The following is a 27161-nucleotide window of genomic DNA, read 5'->3' on the forward strand; positions in this document are numbered from 1 at the left end:
TGATTAGTTTTTAATTTCAATTTGCTTAGTTTTTAGTTTCATTTCAAAAATGATCAGTAATGAAATATAATTGGTATGTCGTTTACATCAGTGATAGTATATAATTAAGCCTAATTATCTGTCACACTGAAACACAACAAAATAATGATGTCTAACATTGGCACAAACCTACAAGTTTACAGGAAGGGAATGGTAAATTAAATTAAATATGTTCATCAGAAATTAAATGAATTAAGAAATTTGACATGTACAAATATTTATTTCCCCCCACTGTATACAAAATATATATGTATATATATATATATAATATATTAATAAATAAAATAAAACATATGCGTATATATAAACATAGATGTACGTATATATATAAACATATATATTATATATATATATATATATATATATATATATATATAGTTAGTTGATAAAACATATATCAAAAAAGAGGCACATGCTAAAGAATAGAGCAGTAATTGTTACAACAAAAATTTTTTTATATCTTGGACATAGAGTAACCCAAGATTTCATATCCAGAAAGCCAAAGCTTTGTGGACAGTTCATCAGATTCTATATAAAGACACAAATTTTAATTTTCTATGTTGCAGACATGAGGAAAAGCTCAGAAATTGAGAAATAAAGTCTTCACATAAATGTAAATGAGGGCAGGTTGTCTACCCTGAACCAGAGGATAAAACATCCCTTATAAACCCGAAAAGGCTTAACGAGCAAATGAAGAGATTCAATTTTCCAGTAAGTAGCCCTTGAAGTGGACACATTTAGAAAATACTTGTTTCCGACAGATTTCATATAGTCCTTAAGAATTTTGGCTTTCTCCATGATGCATATTTTGCAATGGCCACTTACATTAATATATGGACATAAAATAATATATGCACATAAAAAGCACCATCCGAACGTGGCCGTAGCCAGTGCCAACTTGACTGGCTTCTGTGCCGGTGGCACATAAAAAGCACCATCCGAATGTGGCCGATGCCAGCGCTGCCCCGACTGGCTTCTGTGCCGGTGGCACATAAAAAGCACCATCCGAACGTTGCCAGCGCCGCCTTGGGTGGTTTCCGTGCCGCTGGCATGTTAAAAGCTCCAACCGATTGTGGCCGATGCCAGACCCCCCCCCCTGGCACCTGTGTAGGTGGCACGAAAAAAGCACCCACTACACTCGCGGAGTGGTTGGCATTAGGAAGGGCATCCAGCCATAGAAACTCTGCCAGATCAGACTGGAGCCTGGAGCAGCCCCCGGCTTCCCAGACCCCGGTTGAACCGTCCAACCCGTGCTAGCACGGAAAACGGACATTAAAAAGGAACCCTCAGGGTCAGATTTCTTGACCTATGTTGAACCTTTGCTGAATAGCACTGTCTTCCTGGCATGCAAGATAACTCCAACATCACTATCACTAATATCTGTGAAGTGCCTTCAACAATAACTCTTTAGAAATTGATGGATAAAAGTTAACAATGTTGAATTGTGTAAATCTAGCTCTGCCTCTGTCTCGGTTAGCAATAAACCATGAAGTTACCTCATTGGTGCTGCACCATAGCAGGAGGCTCATGTGCCTTCTTATGCCATCATTAATCTTCTTCAGTATATACTTACTCGCCTGGCCAATCTTGGACTTGGCCTGCTTGATCGGGCAGCATTTGGGGGTTAGAGGCAAAATTCAGCTTGTGGTCTTTTAACCCTTTCGTTACCAACCCAGCTCTGGCTCTGAGTAAAAATGTCTTGTTTTCATAAGTTTTGAATACAAATCTTTTACCAAACCTTAATCACAATTTATGTTCCTAACACTTGTTTAATGATAACTAAGTTATTTTACTAAACTCTTTGTTATATTTAAAGTAATTGAAAGAAACACAGAGCATCTCAACAGAAATACAGTAATGAAAGGGTTAAAGTAATAAAGGCATTTCTCTCGGCCAAGATCTCTACACAGTCTACTATACCTAGGCTAACTGCTATCTGTTTAGCATCACAGTTAATGTTATTAGAAGTGGGTGGGGAAGTGCATCTGTATTTTTGTGTAATTGAATCATTTAAAAGCCTATTGTAAGTGTGTGTATCTATCATGTATAAGTTCTTAGTCTTATCTGAGTAGATTAAGGACCTATTAGAGTTTCTTATTTGTTTTGTATATTTTCATGGAGTTTATTTTGAAAAGGGGAAAAGGACTTATGGAATTTCAGCCTGGGTAGGTCCTAACATATGGTAAAACAGAGGGTTAACATTTGATATAATAAACAGCATAGTCATGGCTATGTGATAAGAAGCTTGCTTCTCTACGACATGTTCTGGGTTCAATCCCACTGCATGGCACCTTGGGTATCTTTTATGATAGCCTCGGGCCAACCAAAGCCTTGTGAGTGGATTTGGTAGATGGAAACTGTAAGAAGCCTATGGCATATGTGTGTGTGCGTGTGTGTGTGTGTGTGTATGTGTGTGTGTGTGAGTGTGTGTGTGTTTGTCCTCCTGCCATCGTTTGACAACTGATGCTGGTGTATTTATGGCCCCATAACTTAGCAGTTCAGCAAAAGGGACTGATAGAATAAGTACTAGGGTTACAAAGAATAAGTTCTAGAGTCAATTTCTTCAACTAAAACCCTTTAAGTGTGTGCTCCAGCATGGCCGCAGTCAAATGACTGAAACAAGTAAAAGAATAAAAGAATATCTATCCATTTTACTCATATTATGAATTCTGGGCATCCTGGCATTAGGAAGGGATTGGCGTTAGTAAGGGATTGGCATTAGGAAGGACATCCAGCTGTAGAAACACTGCCAGATCTGACTGGCCTGGTGCAGCCTTCGGGCTTCCCAGATCCCAGTTGAACCATCCAACCCATGCTAGCATGGAAAGCGGATGTTAAACGATGATGATGATGATGATGATGATGATGATGATGATGATGAAAATGCTGGCACTACATCAAGTACATTTGACATAATGCAAACATTATATTTTATTTTAATGTAATAATTGTATAACGTATTTTATAATTTGTACCTTACGACATATGTATATATTCTAGAAGTCAAAAATTATCTGCACTTTCACCAAAACTTTTTTGAGCTGTCCACACTGTTTTCAGTGTCCACATGTTAAATTCTGGTATTCCTATGGTTATGTAACAGAAGTCTGACCTTGATCACTTGAGTTTTTTTTCTTGTGTTTGAGAGTAAACATTGTCACTCTGCTGGCTGTGTGCCCCAAGAAAGAACAGAAACCATTGAGATGATTTCTCTGGTCTAAAGGTGTGTCACAAGCTGAAAAGCATTGCCATACACATTTCTACATGGTGGAGGCGCAATGGCCCAGTGGTTAGGGCAGCGAACTCGCAGTCGTAGGATCATGGTTTCGATGCCCAGACCGGGCGTTGTGAGTGTTTATTGAGCGAAAACACCTAAAGCTCCACGAGGCTCCAGCAGGGGATGGTGGTGATCCCTGCTGTACTCTTTCGCCACAACTTTCTCTCACTCTTACTTCCTGTTTCTGTTGTACCTGTATTTCAAAGGGCCGGCCTTGTCACTCTCTGTGTCACGCTGAATATCCCCGAGAGCTACGTTAAGGGTGCATGTGTCTGTGGAGTGCTCAGCCACTTACACGTTAATTTCACGAGCAGGCTGTTCCGTTTATTCGGATCAACCGGAACCCTCGTCATCGTAACTGACGGAGTGCTTCCATATCCCATCTACATGGTACAACATTCCACCATGTAGAAGTGTGTATGAATGGATCAAGGAGTTTAAAAAATGACTGAACGAATGTGAAGCATAAAGAGGAAGCAGGACATCCATCAATCTCCATCACAGGAATAAAAATTCAACAAGCTCAAGAGATGGTTCTGGCAAACTGATGAGTGACTATCTGTTTCTTTATTACCCACAAGGGGCTAAACATAGAGGGGACAAACAAGGACAGACAAACGGATTAAGTCGATTACATCGACCCCTGTGCGTAACTGGTACTTAATTTATTGACCCTGAAAGGATGAAAGGCAAAGTCGACCTCGGCATCAATGAGATGGCGTGTTCTCTACAAATTAGTCATGCTTCTGCATATGAAATCATTGACAACAAGCTTTGCTTCCATAAAGTCCAGGCAAGCATAGGTACCTAAAGAGCTCACCAAAGTACATAAGTGCAATTGTGTGAGGATCTGTCAATGCTTACTTGATAGCTACAAGGATGAAGGCAAAGCCATTTTGGAGAGAACAGTCACAGGGGATGAGACCTTGGTCCATCACTTTGAGCCAGAGTTCAAATGGCAGAATATGGGGTGGAAACACCTAAAATTGGCAGCAAAAAAAGAAATTCAAGACTCAACAATCCACTGAAAAAGTGTTGCTAACCATTTGGGGATTGCAGAAGTGCCTATATTGGAACATTGCCTGGAAAAGGGGTCTACAGTCACAAGGGTAGGTAGCAGTGAAATGCTGGTCACAAACTGAAACCAGTAATTTGTACCAAACACCAAGGTCTGTTGTCAAATCAAGTGTTATTGTTGCATGACAATGCACGCCTACATACAGCAGTCTACACTGGCGAAACCAATGAAAAATTGGGTTTCAGGTTACTGGAACATCCTGCATACAGTCCAGATCTTGTATCTTCTGACTATCACCTCTATGGTCTGATTAAACATCCTTTACAAGGTCATTGACTTGCTACAGATGAAGAAGTGTGAGAAGTGGTGCATAAATGGCTGTGTGACAAGCTGCAAACATTCTTCTCCAATGACATAAGCAAGTGGACCACAGGAAGAAGTGCAATGAAAAGCAAGGAGACTACGTCAAAAAAGGATGTACTGATCAAACCCTGTCTTTTGTTTCAATAAATTACAGAAACAAGTGCATGTATAATTTTTTACTTACTCTTGTGTATATATATCATCATCGTTTAACATCCGCTTTCCATGCTAGCATGGGTTGGACGGTTGACCGGGATCTGGGAAGCCAGAAGGCTGCACCAGGCTCCAGTCTGATCTGGCAGTGTTTCTACAGCTGGATGCCCTTCCTAACGCCAACCACTCCATGAGTGTAGTGGGTGCTTTTTGCGTGCCATCGGCACGGAAGCCAGTCGAAGCGGCACTGGCATCAGCCACGTTCGCATGGTGCTTTTTATGTGCCACCGGCACAGGGATCACAACAACAATTTCAATTGATTTATCTATCTATCTATATAAATATATATATATATATATATATATATATATATATATATATATGTGTCGGTGGCACATAAAATCACCCACTACACTCTCGGAGTGGTTGGCGTTAGGAAGGGCATCCAGCTGTAGAAACACTGCCAGATCTGACTGGACTGGTGCAGCTTTCGGGCTCCCCAGACCCCAGTTGAACCGTCCAACCCATGCTAGCATGGAAAGCGGACGTTAATTGATGATGATGATGATGATGATATATATATATATATATATATGTAAGAAAGAAAGAGATACACATATACACATATGCATATTCTCTCTGGTAGGGATGAATTCATGTTGCAAGATTCCTGGTTTGAAACCATATGTTGAAACAGATATTCTTATATTTCAGGGTCGTCATTTTTTTTTTTTTGTACAAAAGAAACACATGCATTATATACTCGTTCTTCACTTGTTTATTACTGTTCTTATTCTAACTCATGTCCATTGTCTGAAAATGGATTTCAGATAAAATAAGACAGGAATAAACAAGTGAAAAACGAGTATATAGTGCGAGTGTATATTTGGAAAAAGAAAAAAATGTCCATCTCAAAGTACAACAATACACACACACACACACAAACTGGACAACTGGTTGTTGAGATATTAGGGGTTTTCTGGGTATAAATACCCAAAACGATGCATAATGGGAAAATACTCCAAAAATAACTTAACCCTGAAAGGGAAGAAACTCTAACCTTTCGATTAGACATGGTAACTTGACAATGAAAAAATGAGTTGTTTATACAGTAAATATTTCTATTTTCGTTCTTTAAAAAGGAGCACTGCATCCTTCAAAACTTCCATGCTTCCTGAGATTCGCCAACACTACACTTAATTTTCTCCCCTCCATACACACGCAAGCATGTATCTGACTCATATACTGTTCACTTCCCAGACATTTGTACATTACTGCATATACTTTATACGCACTTTTGACAAGCTGTGGTGTACCTGAGCACTGTATACAATAATTTCATTATAATTATTATTATTATTATTATTATTATTATTATTATTATTTATTATTATTATTATTGTTATTATTATTATTATTATATATACACACAAGTGAGTGAACAAAGAAAAGAAATAGGCACTCAACACATTTAGTAGGGGTTACATGTATTATCATTTAAGACAGATTGACTTGGCTCCATGCAACTTAAAGTTTTGCAGGCTTCTTGCGGAAACCTAGTTTGACAGGCTCAGGAATGGACAGGTGCAGAAAGTTCAAGATAGCAACCAGAAACTGGGCTGCTATTGGTCAAGGTGGGTCACATGATGTTATTAGAAGTGAGATCAACATTCCAGCAACATCAAATACACTAAAAAAGGAGAATTTCTCAGACTGTGTAGCTGAAGAGGAAGCTGGTGGTGTAATTTTCTCTAACCAGTCTTGGAAATGACTTACAGGACAACAAATCCATGGCCAATGGTGTGTGTGTGTGTGTGTGTGTACGTGTGTGTGTATGTGTGTGTGTGCATGTGCGTGTGTGTGTATGCGCGTGTGTGTGTGTGTGTGCATGTGTGCGCGTGTGTGTGTGTGTGCGTGTGTGTGTGTGTGTATGTGTGTGTGTGTGTAAACAGAGATGAAGGTAGAAAGCTATAGAGGATGCATAAGCTTAGAAGATCAGCTTATGGTTTGCACTGGCATCAGTGGTTAGGTACCCCACCCTTGGTTATGGGACAATCAGTGTTGAGGCGCAATCAGTGTTAAGGTGACATAATTGGGTTACAGTGACCAGTGGTTTGAAGTTCACCAGGTGGGTGTATATCTGATAGCAGCAATAAGATAGTTCGTATTTCCTGTTGGCAGACACTACAGGTTGTTGGTGAAGAGCTAGCAATTGCATGTACTGAGTGAATAAGGTGAGACCCTGTTGATGATATGTATATATAGACGCAGGAGTTGCTGTGTGGTAAGAAGCTTGCTTACCAACCACATGGTTCCGGGTTCAGTCCCACTGCGTGGCATCTTGGGCAAGTGTCTTCTGCTATAGCCCCGGGCCGACCAATGCCTTGTGAGTGAATTTGGTAGACGGAAACTGAAAGAAGCCCGTCGTATATATGTATATATATATGTGTGCGTGTATGTTTGTGTGTCTGTGTTTGTCCCCCTAGCATTGCTTGACAACCGATGCTGGTGTGTTTACGTCCCCATCACTTAGCGGTTCGGCAAAAGAAACCAATAGAATAAGTACTGGGCTTACAATTAAGAAGTTCCGGGGTCGATTTGCTCAACTAAAGGCGGTGCTCCAGCATGGCCGCAGTCAAATGACTGAAACAAGTAGAAGAGAGAAAAGAGTATATAGGTGCAGGTGCGGTTGTGTGGTATGAAGCTTGCTTCCCAACCACACAGTACATACAGGTTCAGTCCCACTGTGTGGCACCTTGAGCAAGTGTCTTCAACTATAGCCTTGGGCTAACCAAAGCCTTGTGAGTGGATTTGGTAGATGGAAACTGAAAGAAGCCTGTCATATATGTGTGTATTTGTATGTGCAAGTGTGTATGTATATATATATATATCTATGTGTGTGTGTCTTTGCGTCTGTGTTTGTACCCCCATCATCACTTGACAACCAGTGTTGGTGTGTTTACATCCCCGTAACTTAGCAGTTGAGCAAAAGAGACCGATAGAATTATTACTAGGCTTTAAAAAAATAAGTCCTGGGATAGATTTGTTTGACTAAAACCCTTCAAGGCAGTGCTCCAGCATGGCCACATCAAATGACTGAAACAAGTATTTACTTGTTTCAGTCATTGTATGCACCCCAACAATCAGAATATATGGTCATACCACCTGACTGGCCCTCGTGCTGGTGGCTCGTAAAAGCACCCACTACACTCTCAAAGTGGTTGGCGTTAGGAAGGGCATCCAGCTGTAGAAATTCTGCCAGATCAAGATTGGAGTCTGGTGCAGCCATCTGGTTCACCAGCCTTCAGTCAAAATCGTCCAACCCATGCTAGCATGGAAAGCAGACGGTAAACGATGATGATGATCATCATCATCATTGGTTCCTAGGGAACAGCTGTGTTTAGGTGGCATTATTCACTACTTGTCAATTCATTGAGAAGTAGAACATACCAGAACTGGATGAATGCCACCATATATTTCTGGGCGGCGAGCTGGCAGAAACGTTAGCACGCCGGGCGAAATGCGTTACCGTATTTCGTCTGCCGTTACGTTCCGAGTTCAAATTCTGCCGAGGTCGACTTTGCCTTTCATCCTTCCGGGGTCGATAAATTAAGTACCAGTTACGCACTGGAGTCGATGTAATCGACTTAATCCGTTTGTCTGTCCTTGTTTGTCTCCTCTGTGTTTAGCCCCTTGTGGGTAGTAAAGAAATATATATTTCTGTATGAATGGCATAAACCTCGAAGAAAAAAGTGAGGTGTAATTTTGAATGTTCCACCAGCAAAGAACTTTTGAGACTCTTTTAATAAAATCGTATATTTTCACCTTCCAGTATATAATGATATATGTTTCTATAGAGCTTCATCAGCTGTCAAATCCCATTGTTGATCTGTTTCCTTTAGATTATTCAAATAGTCATTGTGAACATTGTGAACGCAGGAGTGGCTGTGTGGTAAGTAGCTTGTTTACCAACCACATGGTTCCGGGATCAGTCCCACTGCGTGGCACCTTGGGCAAGTGTCTTCTAGTATAGCCTCGGGTCGACCAAAGCCTTGTGAGTGGATTTGGTAGACGGAAACTGAAAGAAGCCTGTCGTATATATATATATATATGTAGCTGGTACCGCATCGACTGGCCTCCGTGCTGTGGGCACAACAAACACCATCTGATCGTGGCCGTTCGCCAGCCTCACCTGGCACCTGTGTCGGTGGCACATAAAAACACCATCCAAAGACCCGGCGACGTAGTCAGTCCACCTGTGCATACCTTCCTTCTTGTGACACTTGTGAAGACCTGTTGAGGCAGAGGCAAGTGTGTGACACTTTGGGAAGACCTGTTGAGGCAGAGGCAAGTGTTGTGACACTTGTGGAGACCTGTTGAGGCAAGTGTGTGACACGCGTGACACTTGTGAAGACCTGTTGAGGCAAGTGAAAATCAAACCAAATCAAAATAGATGAACATCAATGGAATTTGTATCTTTGTGGTTCCAGTACCGGTGGCACACAAGAAAACCATCCGATCGTGGCCGTTCGCCAGCCACATCTGGCACCTGTGTCGGTGGCACATAAAGACACCATCCGAAGACCCGGCGACGTAGACAGTCCACCTGTGCATACCTTCCTTCTTGTGACACTTGTGAAGACCTGTTGAGGCAAGTGACACTTGTGAAGACCTGTTGAGGCAAGTGAAAATCAAATCAAATCAAATCAAAACAAATCAAAATAGATGAACATAAATGGAATTTGTATCTTTGTGGTACCAGTGCCGGTGGCACACAAGAAAATCATCCATCCGAACGGGCCGTAGCCAGTACCGCATAGACTGGCCTCCGTGCTTTGGGGACGTAACAACACCATCCGATCGTGGCCGTCCGCCAGCCTCATCTGGCACCTGTGTCGGTGGCACATAAAAACACCATCCGAGCGTGGCCGTCTGCCAGCCTCGTCTGGCACCTGCCAGCCTCATCTGGCACCTGTGTCGGTGGCACATAAAAACACCATCCGAGCGTGGCCGTCTGCCAGCCTCGTCTGGCACCTGTGTCGGTGGCACATAAAAACACCATCCGAGCGTGGCCGTTCGCCAGCCTTGTCTGGCACCTGTGTCGGTGGCACATAAAATCACCCACTACACTCTCGGAGTGGTTGGCGTTAGGAAGGGCATCCAGCTGTAGAAACACTGCCAGATCTGACTGGCCTGGTGCAGCCTTCGGGCTCCCCAGACCCCAGTTGAACCGTCCAACCCATGCTAGCATGGAAAACGGACGCTAAATGATGATGATGATGATGATGATGATATATATATATATATATATGCGCGTGTCTGTGTTTGTCCCCCTAGCATTGCTTGACAACCGATGCTGGTGTGTTTATGTCCCCGTTACATAGCGGTTTGGCAAAAGAGACCGATAGAAAAAGTACTGGGCATACAAAAGAATAAGTCCCGGGGTCGATTGCTCGATTAAAGGCGGTGCTCCAGCATGGTCGCAGTCAAATGAGTGAAACAAGTAAAAGAGTAAGAGAATAAAAGAATGAAGCATTCCATGAGCCTGTTGTCTTATTTTCGTAGTAACTATTCCTTCATTCACTTGAGTTGCATCAGAACAGTTTGTGAATGATGTGAAGATGTGTTAATATGTTGGACATTTCTTTCCTTTCTGTATAAATGATTTCATGCCTGGCATTGTCTCCTCCTTCTACGTCTAAAAATAGATGACCTCATTGGCATCAATTTTGTCAAAACTTGTATGTATGTATGTATGTATGTATGTATGTATGTATGTATGTATGTATATGTATGTATGTGTGTGTGTGTATGTGTGTATGTATGTATATATGTATGTATGTATGAAATGTATGTATGTATTATGTATGTGTGTATGTATGTATGTATGTATGTGTGTATGTATGTATGGTGTATGTATGTATGTATGTATGTATGTGTGTGTGTGTACGTATGTATGTATGTGTGTGTATGTATGTATGTGCGTATGTGTGTGTGTATGTATGTATATATATATATATGTATGCATGTATGTATATGTGTGTGTGTGTGTATGCATGTATGTGTATGCATGTATGTACATATGTGTGTATAATGTATAAGGTGGGAGAAGAGAGAGAAGTTTTGTCAAGCGAATGCTTCAATAAAAGATGGGTGAATGTAGCAAGGATGGCACGTGTGAATTTCAGAGCCACCTTGAGCATAATCCTATGAACCAGAAAAACAAAGGAAAAAGAAAGTTACTAACTGTAAATTTGTTATTGTGTGATATTATTGCCCGAGGTTACCGTGGTCTTTGCATGGGTTTTTCTTTCCACGGATAAGTCTTCCCACTTTTGGGAACTATGTGTTTTCTTTTAGTACTATTTTGACTTTTGTATATCCCAAATAATTTCCATCCCTTTTGATCGTAGTCCCTATTTTAATTTTGTTTTGTTTACGCCCCTCCCCTCAAAAAGAAAAACTCTACATTGTATTTCTCCCCTCTATGTTCAGCCCTGTGTGGCCAATAACGTAAGTTATCTGTCTAGCTATCTATCTATCAATATATATATATATATATATATATATATATATATCTACCTACCCACCTACTGACCTACCTATCTACCATCTGTCTATCTATCTATCAGTTTTTTGTCCACGGTGATATTAAAAAATACCACCAAAGATAGTACTGCCAACACCACTACTACAACTTCAAATGGTACAACTAACACCTCTACTACCAACACTACCACTACCAAGACCACCACCACCAAGGACAAAACAAATTTCGCTGAAGCGATAAAACAAAAGAGAACAATTGTCAAATCCACTGCCCAACAAATAAACGACGCAAAAGCCCTTCAAATAACGTGAGTTCATGGTTGTTTCCTGCACCAGCTTCACATAGCAACCTCAGCCCATCCAAAATATCTTGGATCGCAGAACGGCCTGCTGTGCTTGAGGAGACCTATTGAGTCAAGTACATCAACATCAAAATAAAAATCAAATGAAAATTGTAGTTGTGATACCTGTGCTGATGGCACGTAAAAAAGCACCATCCGAACATGGCCAATGCCAGTGGTGCCTTAACTGACTTCCTTGCCGTTGGTACGTAAAAAGCACCAACCAATCGTGGCCATTGCCAGCCTTCCCTGGCACCTGTGCCAGTGGTACGTAAAAAGTACCCACTACACCAGCTGTAGAAACACTGCCAGATCAGACTGGAGCCTGGCGCAGCTTCCTGGCTTCCCAGACCCCAGTTGAACTGTCCAACCCATGCTAGCATGGAAAACGGATGTTAACGATGATGATGATGATGATGTATATATAACACATATATATATATGTAAGTATATATATATACACACACATATATATATACATATATATATATACACATATATACATATATATATATGCATATATATATATATATATATATAATATATACATATATATATATATATATATATATACATATATATATATATATATATACATATATATATATATATATATTTATATAGATATACATATATTATACATATACATATACATACATATATACATACATATATACATATAATTGTATATCGAAATCGAAACCGAATTGAACCAGCCAGGATCCCTGGCCTGGTGGTACGTAAAAAGCACTATCCGACTCGGGGCCGTGGCACGTAAAATACTCCAATGCGACCGTACGACAGGCACCCATGCCAACCCCCTTTGCTTGTGAAGACATGTTGGGGTAAGCGAAATCGAAATCGAATTGAACCAGCCAGGATCCCTGGTCTGGTGGTACGTAAAACACTATCCGACTCGTGGCCGTGGCACGTAAAATACTCCAATGCGACCGTACGACAGGCACCCTTGCCAACCCCCTTTGCTTGTGAAGACATGTTGGGGCAAGCGAAATCGAAATCGAATTGAACCAGCCAGGATCCCTGGTCTGGTGGTACGTAAAAAGCACTATCCGACTCGTGGCCGATGCCAGCACCGCCTCGACTGGCTTCCGTGCCGGTGGCACATAAAATACACCAATCTGACCGTGGCCGTTGCCAGCCCCGCCTGGCACCTGTGCAGGTGGCACGTAAAAAGCACCCACTACACTCACAGAGTGGTTGGCGTTAGGAAGGGCATCCAGCTGTAGAAACATTGCCAAATTAGACTGGAGCCTGGTGCAGCCTTCTGGCTTCCCAGAACCCCGGTCGAACCGTCCAACCCATGCTAGCATGGAGAACGGACGTTAAACGACGATGATGATGATGATGACATATATATATATACATAATATATACATACACAATAAAATGTATATATGTGACATAATAGTTTCACTTTTAATAGTTTCAGTATTAATAGTGAAACTATTAAAAGTGAAAGTATTATCTCGCATTACAATAGAGATGTTATTGTTGTGCTTTTGACACGTAATACTGATATAGTGTAAGAGACAAGAGATTGCCCCGGCGCACATTAGGCAAGAAGTTGAAAATGTTTTTGGTCCTGACACTGCACATACTCTAAGTAAGGCATGTATAAAATTTGAAGGAAATCCGACAGGTAGTTCTTGAGTTTTAGTAATGCACACATACTGACACACAGAAGGACAGACAGACAGATAGATAGATAGACAGACGCACATTCTCAGTTTTATATATATATAGATTTGGTCATCATAGGCACAGGAGTGGCTGTGTGGTAAGTAGCTTGCTAACCAACCACATGGTTCCGGGTTCAGTCCCACTGCATGGCATCTTGGGCAAGTGTCTTCTGCTATAGCCTCAGGCCGACCAAAGCCTTGTGAGTGGATTTGATAGACGGAAACTGAAAGAACCTGTCGTATATGTGTATATATATATATGTATGTGCGTGTATGTGTTTGTGTGTCTGTGTTTGTCCCTCTAGCATTGCTTGACAACCGATGCTGGTGTGTTTACGTCCCCGTCACTTAGCAGTTCGGCAAAAGAGACCGATAGAATAAGTACTGGGCTTACAAAGAATAAGTCCCAGAGTCGATTTGCTTGACTAAAGGCGGTGCTCCAGCATGGCTGCAGTCAAATGACTGAAACAAGTAAAAGAGTAAAGAGTAAAGAGTATTTGAATTAAAAGCATAGAGAAAATGTATTCAGCATAAACACAGGTAATCTAAAATATGGGATTTACTAAACAAAAGGCTGTAGGACATATTCCTGTGAATTTATTATCAAACATTCAAAGAGTTCTTCACCTGAGCTTTTCATTTTGTTGTTTTTATATTGTAGTTGATATCACAGCAACTGGAAATGCATTGAGTAGTCATTAGAATCCAAAGAAGTAAGACTATAGTTGATGATGAAGTGGATAAAGGGCTGATCACATGGATCAGTAATTTGAAAGCAGGCTGCTTATTGATTGTGTATAATTGTAGAATGTGATACAATTATTCCATTGATAACAGATGTTTCTGCTATCCACTTCGATCAACCCTTATACAAAATCTATTGGTACCACTTTTAAAACCACCAAAACACCAAGTATCATTTTTCCTTTCAACAATATTTTTTTGTTGCCAGTATCATCAATAATTTTTTTGCTGTGAATAAATATACACATCCAACAAATATTTCTCACAAAGTTATTCCAATTAACTGTTGCACTTGCAGCTCATTTATTAGAATTTTTTTTTTTTTTGGAGGACAGTTAATTGGTTGCCTGAGTAAAAAAGATCTTTCATTTATAGACTATTTTTTTTATATGTATGACAGTTCCACTTCATCATCATCATCATCATCATCATCGTTTAGAGTCCGCTTTCCATGCTAGCATGGGTTGGACGGTTCAACTGGGGTCTGGGAAGCCAGAAGGCTGCACCAGGCCCAGTCTGATCTGGCAATGTTTCTATGGCTGGATGCCCTTCCTAGTGCCAACCACTTCTTAATATTAATTGGAGACTCAAGGCAGCGAATTGGCAGAATTGCACAATGGGAAAACTGCTTTGCAGCATTTCATTCACTTTTACATTCTGAGTTCAAATACCGCTGAGGTCAGTTTTGCCTTTCATCCTTTTGGGGTTGCTAAAAGAAGTACTAATATAACACTGGGGTCAATGTAATCAACTCATTTGTCCCTTAAAATTGCAAGCTTTGTGCCTAAATTCGAAACAAAAACGCACAGGAATTTTTGGCCCATTTCACAACTTCATGAAAGGTATTACATCTCAACTGGTGACCAGATCGAGAATAATTTTTTCAAAATTAATTTCCAAAGTGCTCAAATCCAGGAATGGTAATTGTTGAACTATTTGGGGGAAGAGCAGAAATAGGATTGTATGATTTTGGATGTAGTGATTTCAGAACTGAAAAGTATTGTGACTGTTGTGTACCATACATTACATAAAAACATCAGAACACTAAACTGTTCAGAAGATTGCAGCAAATAACCTCATAAAAAAGTCAATAGAGAGTGAAAGACTACTACCATTAACCATTTTAATGCATATAATAATGTCTTGAAGATGACTATCTGAATAAGACATTTTCAAAAATATCTTTCAGCAATCTTATTCAATTTCCGGTTTTGTGCATGCACACTTTATAACCAAATTTCAACACACACTGAGATGATAGGTTTAGGCTGAGGTCATCCTTCATTGAAGGTAGTCCAATCATGACGATCACATTTTTTAAGGCTAAATGTGTCCCAGACAACATCTATCCAGGTTCTTTACTTATTAAATAGTTAATGAATCGTATATGATTAAGAACCTTTTCCCAAAGAGTTCTAAAATATTATTCTCTAACAAGGTGCAGGCATGGCTGTATGGTAAGCAGTTTGCTTCCTAAGCACATGGTTCAAGCTTCAGTCTCACTGTGTTGCACCTTGGGCAAATATCTTCTACTGTAGCCTCAGGCCGACCAAAGCCTTGTGAGTGGATTTGATAGAAACTGAAAGAAGACCATTGTGTATGTGTATGTGTATGTATATATATATATATATATATATATATAGTTAATCCAACATGAAAACATAACAATGTGAGGACGTGGAACAAATATAGTATTATTGGACACTCAGGAAGGAAGGGAAGAAGGAGGGTTTAACATTTCGAGCGGAGCTTTTCATCAGAAACATAGGAAAAGGAAAGATCCAGAGAAGGGAAGACGGAGGAAAACAAATCACCAACAGTACACACGCGGTCACATTATGAGTGTATTTTTGCTTTGTTAACAATTAACATGGAAAAAATAAATAAATAGTTACCAGGGTAGCAAAAAATCACACAAAATATTACGCTTAATTTATACAGTAACTCTTACTTCCCATATTGACCAATCTTAAGTACATTAGCAAATTTAGTAATCATTCTAGGGCAATTACTAAGAACTTAGTTAAGAATATTTCATTTAGATTTTCTAAATTATCTGCTAATGTTGACATTTTCAATGATAACGCTAAATTTTATAACTCTGCCTTAATTAAAGCAGGTTATACAGAGAAAATTTTCTACATAGATTCTACTCAGTCTAATTCTAAATTCAATAATGTAGATATGAATTCTAGTTGTAAAAGAATTATTGATAATAAACATAACTTATGCACTGATACAAAGTGGATGAAGGGAGATAACCCTTATCTAATCCCCTATTATCATTCTAAAAGTAAATGTAACACTTTCATAAATAATTACGCTAAAAATACTAGTAAAAATATTTGGCTAATAGTTCTATATGGGAGACAAATTAAATCTAATCTCCCACTGCTATTTCGTCAAGCTATTGTTAGGAATTTTCCAAAGAATTCTAGGTATTACTCTATTATCAATTCACATACAGCTAGGATTGGTTTTTTCCAACACAAAAAAATCTCTTACAAATTATCTCTTCACATAATAACAAACTGTTAAATATTAATACATTTACTAATACTAACATTAATTTAGCTAATACCATCCACCACTCTAGAAATATTAATAACAAGGTTATTGTATCCGAAGTCAATTCCAACAGAATTAAGTTTATGTCAAGTAACTCTAAAATTAAAAATTCTATATACCAGTGTATAATCAATACTAGGAATAAAGTACGATTTTACATTGGGAGCACATCGTTAGAGTTATCTAAAAGAATTTCTATTCATCACTCAATATTTAGGGATAGAAATAAACATAACAGTACTGGGCTCAGTAAATTAATTTCGGATCTAAAAGACCACAATGAACAATTTAATTTAGAATGATTGATTCTCTCAATCTCAATACCTTATGACAAAGCCAAGGGATTCTATCTTCTCTGTAATTCTGAACTATTTTTCATTATTTTTTCTAAAAATCCCCTAGTAAACACGGTTATAGAGCGTGCATATCGATGTAAACATTGGCAAAAACACACCTTTAGTGCATATAAGTAGTCTCTATCATTATATATAATTTAAAGATTAATTTCCTTTATATTTAACATTCACTATTAATATCCCTACTCTTTCTTTAAGCTACTTCTGACGTTATATCATATAATGTTTTTTCAAACAATATTAACAGCGTTCAGTAAATCACTATACATATCCATCATTTTTTTGATAAAATGTCTTATTGACGAGTTTCGTTTTTTCACTTCCATGAAGAGAAGATTGCATTGTTTTATACCATTTATTCTTTTGAATAATATCAGTGAAATCTTTGAAATATGTGGCGAAAGTAAAAAGTATTTGATTTATACCTGCGTTAAACTCCATTTATATATATATAGATCATCACCATCATTTAAAATCCATCTTCCATGTATGCATGGGTAGAACAGTTGACAGGAGCTGGCCAGGTAGAAGACTACATCTGTCTGTTTTGGCAGGGATTTTACACCCAGATGCCTTCCTGATACCAACCACTCTGCAGAGTGGACTGAGTGCTTTTTACATGGCACCAGTACAAGTGAGGTCAGCTTTGGCAAGATTTTTACAGCTGGATGTTCTTCCAAATGCCAACCACTTTACAGTGTGGACTGGATGCTTTTAATGTGACACCAGCACTGGCAGGGTAACCAAGTAACTTGTGCAAGACAAGGAATCTTGAGAGTGGGGGGAACATTGGAGGAGGGGATCTTGTGTCAGATGATGAAATGTTAGTGTGCCACAGAGAAACATAAAAGCAGAAGCAAGTGTCTTGCTATAGAGGAGGTACATGATTACCTCGCTAGATAGAGAGAAAGAAAAGAGCGAGACAGAGAAAGTGAGGGAGAAGAGAGAGACAGAGGAAGAAAAGAGAGAGAGAAAGAGGAAGAGAAGGGAGGGGGAAGGGAGAGAAAGGGGGAGAGAGAGAGAGGGATGAGAGAAAGGTACACGAAAGAGGACAGAAACAGGTGTGCTGATGCAAAAGAGATACTTGATTACCTAGCCAGAGGAAAAAGCGAGAAGAGAGTGAGTGATGCAGAATAATGGCAGAAACAGGTATGCTGCTGTTATATGTATATGTGTATGTAGTACAACTAAAATTCCTCAAGGTGATGCCTTGGAATGGTCATAATCTAATGACTGAAACAAGTAAAAGATAACATTTGAATTTGAATGTTACAACATCTTATTTTTTAAAACTTTTTGTTAGGTCATCCCATAAATAATGAGGCTTTTTTAAACTTTTATTTTTCGAAATTAAGATAAACAAAGTTCTCTTTTAAACTAAAATATACTCTTCTTCATTTTCTACAATGGAAGACTTGCAAGGTCCCTTTTCCAAAATTCACATGTCCATGATGAAAATTACTTCTCCAGTACTGTTCTGACTTCATCTACAGAATTCATATTTTTCTGTCCAAATAATTTTGAAGACTGCACAATAAATGATAATCAGATGGGGCATTGTTTCCCCTTCAAACTGCTCCAGCTTTTGGAATGGCACCCTCGTTGTATGTGGCCGAACATTATCCTGATGGAAGAACACCTTTCATCATGAAACCAAAGGTGATTATTTTTCTTCTAGCGCTGATTTAAGCCACTGAAACTGCTCACAGTAGATCTCCTTTGTTATCATTTGGTTTGGGTTTAAAAGTTCAAAGTGGAGTAAACCTTTCATATCCCACCAAACAGATAACAACACCTTACATGGGTGAAGACCTTCTTTAGCCTGGGGTGTCCATGTTTCTCCTGTCCCTACCCATTGCCTTCAGCACTTGACAATTTTATAGAGAACCCATTTCTTGTCACCAGTCACTATTCAATCCAAAAAAAGGTTCATTCATGAGACGTGACAGCAAAGAAGAGCACACATTCAATCTCTGCACATACTTAGACTCAGAAAGTTTGTGAGGAACCCATTGACCCAATTTGCTGACTTTTCCAATGGCACACAGGTGTTGATGAATGGTTGAATGGCCAAATCCAAGCTTCTCTGCTAGTTCCTCAACAGTTACGATGTGATTTTGTTCCACCAGGGTTTGCAGAGCATCCTTGTCCAACTCTACAGATCTTCCAAGACAAGGTTCCTCTTGTAGGCTTTATTTTTGGCTCAGAATTTCTAGAACCACCATTGACACTGGCTTTGTCTGATCCCCATATACTGCATTAATATTCCTCACCATTTCCATTGCATTGTTGTCTTTATTGAACTCATAAAGCAAAATATGATGAATATGCTCTTTTGTCACTTCCATTACAGCTTTGAAAAAATAAGTGTTAGAATCGAAATGCACTCTTCAAAAGTTTGACAAAGAATAAGTCAAGGTAAAATTACTACCTGCCTTTATAGCAAGTTGATACAGGTAGTTTATCCTATCTCCTCTGACTTTTAGTTCATACAGTTGGGAAAAAAAACACACTATTTATGGGATGACCCAATATTTTTTTTATTTGTTTTGCCCATTGAACTTTGGCTGTGCTGAGGCACTGCCTTAAAAAGTGTAGTCAAACAAATTAACCCCAACAGTTATTTCTTCAATTCCGTACTGATTCTATTGTCAAACCACTAAGTAAAAAGGACATAAACAAACCAACACTGGTTGTCAAGTGATGATGAGGGAGTAGAAACACAAAAACACACATACACACACATATATATACATACATACACATACACTCACATGCAAACACACAAATACACACACACACATACATATATATGTGTATATTTATCTATATATATATATATATATATATATATATATATATATAATATATATATATATATATACATATATATATATATATATATATAAATATACTGTAAATGCTTGTGCAACTGCATGCACATATGTGTGATGCATGTATATATAAATGTATATGCATGCATATGCATGTATAAATACATATATGGATGCGCATAAGCATGCATGTGTATATATGCATGTGTATGTATAGGAATATGTCTATATCAGGATATATTTGTGTGTATATGTATACATGTTTGCAATTATATATGCATGTGAGTGCATGTGTACGTATGCCATTATACCTTCTTTCCTCCTCTCCTATTCCTATATATCACTAACCTATCAAATACCTCAATTTATAGTAATTTCACATCCTTGTATTCTTCCCTCCACCTCAAATTTTACTATCAAAATCACTATTCACTTTGGTATCACACCACCCATACCTTTTCTCTACCATTTCTCTACCTATCCCTTAATCATCATCATCATCATCATCGTTTAGCGTCCGTTTTCCATGCTAGCATGGGTTGGACGGTTCTACTGGGGTCTGTGAAGCCAGAAGGCTTCATCAGGCCCAGTCAAATCTGGCAGTGTTTCTACGGCTGGATGCCCTTCCTAACGCCAACCACTCCGTGAGTGTAGTGGGTGCTTTTTACGTGCCACCCGCACAGGTGCCAGACAGAGCTGGCAAACGGCCATGAACGGATGGTGCTTTTTACGTGCCACCGGCACGAGGCCAGTGGGGCGGCACTGGCAACGGTCGCGAAACAGAAGGTTCTCTTACATGCCACCGGCACTGGTAACACATCTGCAATTTCCATTGATCGATTTCGATTCTGATCCTCACCTGCCTCAACAGGTCTTCACAAGTAGAGTTTGGACATGCCGCCGGCACTGGTAACACATCTGCAATTTCCATTGATCGATTTTGATTAATGCAGCTGTCATATCACCCCTACTCACATATCTCACGTTATTTTACTCCTTACCTTCTCATCTCTTCCTATCCCTCCCCCACACCCCTCCCACCTTCCCATCACATTATCTTGACCACCAACTAACACTCCTTTTCTCACTTCCTTCACTCTTTTTTCTTTTTCTTTTCTTCACTCTTTGTTTTTCTCTCTCCTTTTGGCTATTTTTCTTTTTTTCTCTCTTTCTTCCTCTCATTTTCTTTTCCTGTTTTAAATTTGACCTGTCTCCTCTTTCTAATCATACACATCTCTCCTCCTTTCATCTATCCACAATATTACCAATACATTCTCAAATTTTCATTCACACCACAAAATCCTTTCAAATGAGGACCACTGATTACATGGCTCCATATTTTGAAATGACTAAACATGAACTACTATTGGAACTTATATACTACGTACAGGAAACTTTTTTACCCTTCTATACAGTATTTTCCTTGAATAATGAAACAGCAACTACAATATCCTTATATATCTTATTTCTACTTTCATTCTCTTATTTCCCTCGATATTCCCTGTCTACACCTTTTCCACCATAATTCGAACTCAAATATTTTCTCACACTGTCTCTAATGAAGGGATATCCATAATATCCCAGAAACAGCTGTAAGACTATTTCATTATAAATGCCCTGAAAACTCCTCACAACCTTGGATTTGTTATCTCATTCTGTCTAATATATATATATATAAATATACATACATATATATTGTATTAATAAAATATAGAAAACAGGTATGGTAATGCCTAGGATATATTTTTGCCTTAGAAGGAATTAGATGTCCACAGTCTAGGATACATTCTGCCCTAAAAAAAAAGTAGGTGGCCACAGCTGGAATGCTTTTCAATAAATGTTTTCCCAATTAGAGCTAAATGTATTATTTTTGTGTTAAAAATTTAAAATAAATTCCAACATGTCCAGATCTGAAAAGTAAACTGCTACATCAAGTAATATTGAAGAAAAAATATTCAATCTCTGGGGTTTCATAGATTACTGTTATTATTTTGCTCTAGACGTCTGCAATAAAACCCATAATTTTAAACTTTCCATGGCGATTTACATAATACCAAGTGATTTCAATAATGGAAAGGAAATTTGATAATATTCATGTTTATTTTGTTATTACCATTACAGTGGTCATGTTGTGTGAAGGACCTAGTTTTTGTCCCAATTATAATGATTCTGATTACTCAAGTCCAGTAATGAAGTCCCACAGTAAAACATTTGTCTGTGTGGGATATTCTATCTTCAGAAGCTTTAATTAACTGAATATCCTAGTTCATCTCTGTTAAACTGGTAACGATGTTAAAAGCACTGATTGCACAATTATCAAATTAAGTTACATGATATAACATGTAAACATATAAAACATGAAACATTACAATAATATGAATGTTGTAAGTCATCATTGACATAACAGATTTAACACTTTCATGTTAATTCATAATTAGCAGGAAATTTTCATTATTATAGAATTCCCTAGTTTTCTCAAGTATGATCGTTACCAGCGTCGCCTTACTGACACTTATGCCTGTGCTAGTAGGGTGCCAAGAACACCATCCGAGCGTGATCATTGTGATCATTGCCAGAGCAGCCAACTGGCTTCCGTACCCATGGCATGTAAAAGGGCACCATTCGAGCATGATCGTTACCAACGTCGCTTCACTGGCACCTGTGTCGGTGGCACGTGTAAAAAGATTCGAGCGAGGTCATTGCCAGTACTGCCTGACTGGCCCCCATGCCGGTGGCACGTAAAAAGCACCTACTACACTCTCGGGGTGGTTGGCATTAGGAAGGGCATCCAGCTGTAGAAACTCTGCCAGATCAAGACTGGAGCCTGGTGCAGCCATGTGGTTGCCAGCCCTCAGTCAAAACCGTCCAACCCATGCTAGCATGGAAAACGGATGTTAAATGATGATGATGAAATAAAAATATCTTACTAATCATAACTTCATTTATAAAATAACATACAGTTATAAAATGTAGAGTGAGGTACAATTATTGCATGAAATATAACTTACCAATCATATTCTTGCTGATCATCAATAATAACACGAATGACATAAAGGAGACAAGCCAAAAGACGTATGATCAAGTCAAATATGATAGCCACTCGACCTGAAAATACAATCTAATATTAGGAAAAGGAAACATGAAAGAAAAATGTAGCATTTTACTATTTCTACTATTCTTGTACTCTTTACTCCTTTACTTGTTTCAGACATTTGACTGTGGTCATGCTGGAGCACCACCTTTAGTCGAACAAATCGATCTCTGGACTTATTCTTTCTAAGCCTAGTACTTATTCTATCGGTCTCTTTTGCCGAACCAGGTCTGCTCAGGACTTAGTGCTTGCTTTTTCCATGGGTATGAGTAAGTATTTTATTTATGTCTTACGTATTTATCGCTGACGAGGGGAAAATTCTTATGAATTAACCCCAAAATTGGAACCAATATGGTAATAACGGAATTTTTTAGAAATTTCTATCGGCATGTTTCAAGACGCATAAATTATATTGGTTTTCACAATTTTGTCGGTTTTCAGCATATTTAGCATTAGAATTTTTCTTTTGTCCTTATTTTGTAAGTTATTTATAAATTTAACCTTTAAAGGTATTTTTTGATATGCTGGCCATTGATAAAATTTTTTTTTTTGAAAAAAATTTTATCCTACATTAGTTATATATATATATATATATGACAACGGGCTTCTTTCAGTTTCCGTCTACCAAATCCATTAACAAGGCTTTGATCGGCCTGAGGCTATAGTAGAAGACACTTGCCCAAGGTGCCACGCAGTGAGACTGAACCCGGAACCATGTGGTTAGTAAGCAAGTTACTTACCACACAGCCACTCCTGTGCCTAGTAATTTTTTAATAAATAATTCCAATTTTCTTGGGAGGGAGGATAATGAAAATTAAACCAATAATTCTATTTTGCAAAAATATTCATATTATCAAATTCATCTTAATAAAGTATACCCATTACGGGTATACAGAAAAATTATATTCTATCTTTTACTAGCTTCAATCACTAGAGTGCAGCCATGCTGGAGTATAGCCCTGAAAAATATTAGTCAAACAAATCAACCCCAATATTTATTTTACTTTTTAAACGCCTGATAATTACTCTATCACTTCTCTTGCTGAACCACTAAGTTTATGCAAAGTCATGCATGTGATAACGTCACGTGACCAACCAGTCCATCAGATGTAGTTACACATCGCTGGTCACAATGCGTTCGCATTGTTTTAGCCTTCGAGTGACATCACCCCGCTGGCTAAGCGAGCAGGCCAACAGAGGAAAGAGTGCAAGAAAGAGTGGTGAAAGAGTACAGCAGGGAACACCACCCCCTGCCGGAGCCTCGTGGAGCTTTTAGGTTTTTTCGCTCAATAAACACTCACAACGCCCGGTCTGGTAATTGAAACCGTGATCCTACGACCGTTGCCTTAACCACTGGGCCATTGCGCAAAGTCATGCATGTATATATAAATATCTGCGTGTATGCTGTGACTCAAAATGCAATTTGAGAAAATTGATATTACCTAAGCAGTGTTAAGGTTTGTCATGCTGTAATATGATTCTGTACATTTTGTGTTCCTTTTCTAATTTTACCTTTAAGCTTATAATCCTCTTTTTTTTAAGCAATATATATATATATATATATATATATATATATATATACATAGGCGCAGGAGTGGCTGTGTGGTAAGTAGCTTGCTAACCAACCACATGGTTCCGGGTTCAGTCCCACTGCATGGCATCTTGGGCAAGTGTCTTCTGCTATAGCCCCGGGCCAACCAAAGCCTTGTGAGTGGATTTGGTAGACGGAAACTGAAAGAAGCCTGTCATATATATGTATATGTGTGTATGTGTGTGTGTTTGTGTGTCTGTGTTTGTACCCCTAGCATTGCTTGACAATCGATGCTGGTGTGTTTACGTCCCCGTCACTTAGCGGTTCGGCAAAAGAGACTGATAGAATAAGTACTGGGCTTACAAAGAATAAGTCCCGGGGTCAATTTGCTTGACTAAAGGCGGTGCTCCAGCATGGCCGCAGTCAAATGACTGAAACAATTAAAAGAGTAAAAGAGTATATATAAGTATATATAAAATATATATATACATAGTAGCTGCTTTCTCATATACAAGCAAAGAAATTGCAAGAAAGAATAACTGAAATGAGTCATTGATGATGCAATGTGAGGCCCTTGTATGACTCTTGAACCCAGCCAAAGATTTGGATATTCAATTTTATAATGCACAGTATGAAGTCTTTTCAATCCTCCAATTGAAAGGCATACATACACACACACATGCATACATACATACATACATAAATACATACATACATACATACTTACATGCATACATACATACATACATACATACATACATACATACATACATACATACATACATACATACATACATACATAAATACATACATACATACATGCATACATGCATACATACTTACATACATAAATACATGCATACATACATACATGCATACATATACACATATATACATACATACATACATACATACATACATACATTACACACACATACATACATGCATACATACATACATACATATATGCATACATACATACATACATACATACATGCATGCATGCATGCATACATACATACATACATACATACATACTTACATACATACATGCATACATGCATACATACATACATACATACATACATAAATACATACATACATACTTACATGCATACATACATACATACATACATACATACATAAATACATACATACATACATACATACATGCATACATGCATACATACTTACATACATAAATACATACATGCATACATACATACATACATACATACATACATACATAAATACATACATGCATACATACATACATGCATACATGCATACATACTTACATACATACATACATACATACATATATGCATACATACATACATACATACATACATACATGCATGCATGCATACATACATACATACATACGTACATACATCGAATCTTTCATGTGTTAACATGTACCTCCCTACAACAATGTAAGCTTTCATTTAGTCAAGATACCCTTGGCCTAACAAGTAGCCTATGGTATACACCTTGCTTGGATATTTACCTCTTCCAAGGTTCTGCTTGCTATTTAACATATGTAGCCCTACGCCATTCCTTAACTCATGTATGCATATACATATGTATGTGTATGTGTGTGTATGTATATGTTTATTTATATATATATATATATATATATATATATATATATATATATATATAATATATTATATCTGAAGTCAATTCCAACAGAATTAAGTTTATGTCAAGTAACTCTAAAATAAAAGATTCTATATACCAGTGTATAATCAGTACTCGTAATAAAGTACGATTTTACATTGGAGAACCATCAAATGCAAGTGCACCGTCATTCATGCAGACATTTCTCTCCTATGACATCACAATTTTCTCTCACACACTGCCCTGCAATCTGAAATGCTTAAGTCTTAAGTCGTCACGTTGCTGAACATAAGCAAATGTCTTCTTTTCTGATTCTTCCCTGTCTAGATATACATGTCTCCTAGCTTCCTTTCATCATCATCATCATCATCATTTAGCATCCGCTTTCCATGCTAGCATGGGTTGGACGGTTCAACTGGGGTCTGTGAAGCCAGAAGGCTGCATCAGGCCCAGTCTGATCTGGCAGTATTTCTACAGCTGGATGCCCTTCCTAACGCCAACCACTCCGTGAGTGTAGTGGGTGCTTTTTACATGCCACCCGCGCAGGAGCCAGACAGAGCTGGCAATAGTTCCCTGCTACCCCAAATCTTCCAGGTCTTTCAGGGCTGTTTCTTTGCTCTAATGAACTTGTCTACAGCATTGTTCCACCACCACGTCACCCTAGATCTGGATGGAACTTTGCACCAGCTGCAGATTAGTGTCTGTGGCACTCAGCAAACTGTCCCACAGGAATTCCCAGTTGCCCTCTACGTTACAAGTCTATAGTTCCTTCTCTTTCTCATCAAATTTCTCAATTAGGATGTCCCTAAATTTATAACCATATGAGGGCTCCTTAAGTTTCTTCTATTGATATTAATGCGAAAAAATTTCTGATTTCTTGTAAAACAGCAGGATGTTTAGTTAGAGAGCTTTTGATCATATATTTTCTCAACCAAGACTGTCTTGGAGTTACATGTATTAGTTATCTTTGAGA

General features: G+C 38.5%; 1 protein-coding gene across 5 annotated transcripts in view; it reads right to left on the reverse strand.

Moving 5' to 3' along the window:
• Positions 1–27161, reverse strand: part of LOC115209859 (potassium channel subfamily T member 1) — a 203159-nt gene that overhangs the window by 109588 nt on the left and 66410 nt on the right. For all 5 annotated transcript variants that reach the window (XR_004998398.1, XM_036501531.1, XM_029778432.2 and 2 more), the window contains exon 3: positions 22952–23048. Coding sequence is in view for 4 of the 5 variants with exons in the window: in XM_036501531.1 (XP_036357424.1) it covers positions 22952–23048 (97 nt within the window). In the remaining variant the exon portion in view is untranslated. The remainder of the gene's footprint in view (positions 1–22951; positions 23049–27161) is intronic.

The sequence above is a fragment of the Octopus sinensis genome, linkage group LG3 (genome assembly GCF_006345805.1).
Source record: "Octopus sinensis linkage group LG3, ASM634580v1, whole genome shotgun sequence".
Taxonomy (NCBI): domain Eukaryota; kingdom Metazoa; phylum Mollusca; class Cephalopoda; order Octopoda; family Octopodidae; genus Octopus; species Octopus sinensis.